Here is a 3,886-nt window from a genome sequence, read left to right as displayed (position 1 = left end):
AGATTAAAGAATCACAATAAATGATGAAAGTGTTATATAACGCAAGTTTATCCTGCCATATTCAAACTTGTAATCGACGAATTAAACACAGTCATACGTACATATGCCATCTAAATGCATTTGCAACTTCATGTGGTTTGTGCTGGATGCCCTAAAATCATACGGTTATAATCTTTAAAGAAGGAATAAGGAATTGTGGAGATTTATTAGCCTTGACTTGTGCTCCGTAGGCATGGGGACCTTGTCAAGCGCGCGGCCTGATCAATGGGTGCGTTCACTCGTATTTAGTTATTATTATTTCCCATATTTGTAAGTATTTTTTATTGTGCCAAACTAAAAATTCATGAAAATATTATGTGAAATCTTAATTTACCATTAGGAACCAGAAGAGATTACACATATTTTAAGATATGTATTTTTTTCTTTCTTTTTTTTCAACGAAATGCTATTCACTCGGGAATTGGGAAGGTCTGAGGTATTTCTTTTAGAATATTTCCTTACTTCTGTAAATGCAGAACTTGAGGGTAGAGTTTAGCAACCATTGCAGAAATTTAATCCGGCTGTTTTTCCAAGTTCTTTAACCTAACATTAACCTTCGAAGTTCTTTGGTCAAACATTTCTTCCTAATTCCTTCGGCTGAATGATAATCTCCAAAATTATTCTTTCTTTCGGTTGAACATTATCTTCTGAAGTCATTCCTATGTTCTGTTGTACACTAACCTCTAAACTTATTCCCATGTTTTTCGGTTGAAAATACCAACCTCTGAAGTCATTTCAGTTCTTCAGTTGAACACTAACCTCTGAAATTGTTCCAAAGTTCTTCACTAACCTCAGAAATTGTTCCAAACTTTTTCACAATCCTCTGAAATTGTTTCAGAGTTCTTCACTAACCTCTGAAATAGTTTCAAAGTTCTTCACTAACCTCTGAAATTGTTCCCAAGTTGTTTGATAAGGCTGCTCTGACTCTTTACTTTGGCCTCAAGCGCCTGAAGTCGATCGAGCTCTTGTCTCAAAGACACCAGTTTTGCCTCAAGTTCATCTACGTCGAAATCACATGACACTTGTTTCTGAAATGGAAGGAGTCTTTTTTAACTTGATTGCTTGCTTTTGTTGGTGATGTAAGGTTTGCTTGGAGTCCAGGAATGTGAAATGGTAGAGGTAGTGGAAGAGATGAAATGGGAAGAGGAAGAGTTGAGTGAACTAGGAAAAACCGAGGAAGAAAAATTTACAAGGATAGATTGGATAGTAATGACTGAGAGAAATTGGTACAGCAGATAACCGGAAGAAGAAGAAAAAACTAAAGGTGAGAAATGCAAGAACATTTGAATTCTAAGAGTTACATAAAGGCAATTATAAAAAAAAGAGCATGGAAAATTGCAATCATGTGATGACAAATATGATCAGATCATTTAATCTACCCGTGAGCCAGAAACTGTTAATAAGTCACCTTTTTCTTCTTGGAAATCTGAATAATTTTCTGAAGGTCAACCTCTGTTGGGCAGCAATTCATGCATGGAGCTTTTGGGGTGCTACATGTTCCTGGAAGTCCTGGGGGCCCAGGTGGGCCTGTGTAGCCCTGCCCCGGCGGCCCCCTGGGTCCTGGAGGCCCCGGAATTTGCCTCCCAATGCCTCCCGGTGGCCCAGGGGGGCCAGAGGGACAGTTGTAGCAAGATGGGGTGGAACCACATCCCAGCGGGCACGGCTGGCCAGGAAGGCAAGGAGGACACGGTGTAAGGGGACAGCCAGCAGGGCATGGAACCCCTGGATAGCAAGTAGGACAAGGTCTCTGACTGCATCCTGGGGGGCATGGTTCTCCAGGGAAGGGAGGGAATCAGGACATTCTTCAGGACACTTTTCACCTGGATAACATGGGGGGCAAGGGGACACAGGGCACCCAGGGGGGCATGGCTTGCCAGGCAGGCAGATTGAGCAAGGTGTGGGAGGACATCCTATGGGACATGGCTGCCCTGGATAGCAAGAGGGACAAGGGGTTTCAGGACATCCTGGAGGACACCTGAAGCCTGGATAGCAAGGTGGGCACTGTGTTGGAGGACAGTTCCCTGGACATGGTTCTCCTGGGAAGCAAGTAGGACATGGCAGTACAGGACAGTTCAGTGGGCATTCCTGACCTGGGTAACATTCAGGACACTTGGTGACTGGGCATCCCAATGGGCAAGGGTTACCAGGGTAGCAGGTCGGACAGGGTGTTTCTGGACAGCCAGGAGGGCATCTCTCTCCTGGGTAGCATTCTGGGCATGGGGTGATGGGGCAGCCTACAGGGCAAGGGGTATTTGGGTAGCAGAAAGGGCAGGGCGTTGGGGGGCATCCTACTGGACAATTCTGTCCTGGGTAACAAGTAGGACATGGTGTATAGGGACACCCTAGAGGACATACATCACCTGGGTAACAGTCAGGACATGGTGTTGCAGGGCACTTTTCCGGACAGCTCTGTCCTGGGTAGCAGTCAGGACAAGGAATGATGGGGCATTGGCCTGGGCACTTGTCCCCAGGGTAACAGGAGGAGGGGGCCGGAAGGATTTCCGGGGTAGCAGTCAGGACATGGACTTCTTGGGCAACCTGGTGGACAAGGGCCAGCTGCAAAGCAAACTGGGCAGGGAGTGGGAGGACAGCCAGTAGGACAGGCACTGCCAGGATAGCAATCAGGACAAGGGTAAGTTGGACATCCTGCAGGACATTTTGTGTCACCATAGCAGACTGGACATGGTGTTGGAGGGCATCCAATAGGACACAGGTCCCCAGGGTAACAGGTAGGACAGGGAGTCACAGGACAGTCTACAGGACAAGATGTTCCAGGATAGCAAGGTGGACAGGGGCCGGGGGGGCAACCAGGGGGACAGGGCTGACCACGAACACAATCAGGACACGGGGTACTTGGGCAGCCTCTTGGGCATTTCTCTCCAGGATAACATGGAGGACAGGGAGTTGGTGGACATGCTGCAGGACATGGCGATCCTGGATAACATTCGGGGCAAGTGAGGACAGGACATCCAGCAGGACAGGGCACTCCTGGGTAACACAAAGGACAGGATGTGACTGGACAGCCTGGAGGACAAGGGGATCCTGGGTAGCAGGTAGGACAGTCAGTCAATGGACAGCCTACAGGACAGGGGGAGCCAGGAAAACACTGTGGACAAGGTGTAGCTGGACAACCCAGAGGACATCTCTCACCTGGGTAGCATGAAGGACAAGATATCTCCGGGCATCCTGGAGGACAAGGACTTCCAGGATAGCAAAGTGGACATGCATTAACAGGACAGCCAACGGGACAGGGGGATCCCGGATAGCATTCAGGACAGGGTGTAACAGGGCATCCCCTTGGACAAGAAGTCCCAGGGTAGCATGGAGGACATGGTGTGGCTGGACACCCAATGGGACACATAGTTCCAGGGTAACATGTTGGACAAGGGGTTGGTGGGCAGTTAGGGGGGCAGGGCTGACCAGGGTAGCATTTAGGGCAGAAAGGATAAGGGAGGCTTTCAACAGGAACAGAGCTATCAGCCTGTCTCTTGGAGGCCTTCTGGTTAAGGAGAACTATGAGGGTATCAAGAGCCTCGCCGTGAGACGAGGGCAGTGGGTGTCCATTACTATGAAGCCGGTATGAGGTGTTGTAGTGGAGTAAGTTATCTTTCTCATAATCATCAGTGTAGGGCGAGAAAAGATCATCAGCAAGTCGTTCAAGAACAGAAATTTCCTGATCACTCGACACATCCCAGAGGCAGAGAGTCGAGGGGAGCCGAGTAGCCAATAGCCAGAGCACAGACCAGGGGAGACTCCAGGCCCACCGCATGGTAGACGAATGGAGAACCTGAAAATAAAACAGCCATATCTGAGAAAAAAATTATAATTGAAAATTATATTGCCACAG

General features: G+C 48.1%; 1 protein-coding gene across 1 annotated transcript in view; it reads right to left on the bottom strand.

Annotated features, from left to right (window-relative positions):
* LOC119591453 (basic proline-rich protein-like) overlaps positions 1-3,886 on the bottom strand; it is a 12,830-nt gene that overhangs the window by 3,299 nt on the left and 5,645 nt on the right. Inside the window, 4 exon segments of the mRNA XM_037940191.1 lie at positions 923-1,067; positions 1,448-1,827; positions 1,830-2,521; positions 2,523-3,826. Coding sequence (XP_037796119.1) covers positions 923-1,067; positions 1,448-1,827; positions 1,830-2,521; positions 2,523-3,808 — 2,503 coding nt within the window. The 5' untranslated portion in view covers positions 3,809-3,826.

The sequence above is a fragment of the Penaeus monodon genome, chromosome 28 (assembly GCF_015228065.2).
Source record: "Penaeus monodon isolate SGIC_2016 chromosome 28, NSTDA_Pmon_1, whole genome shotgun sequence".
Lineage (NCBI taxonomy): Eukaryota > Metazoa > Arthropoda > Malacostraca > Decapoda > Penaeidae > Penaeus > Penaeus monodon.
Note: the sequence above shows the minus strand (reverse complement) of the source record. Positions and strands in the feature narration are given on the sequence as shown.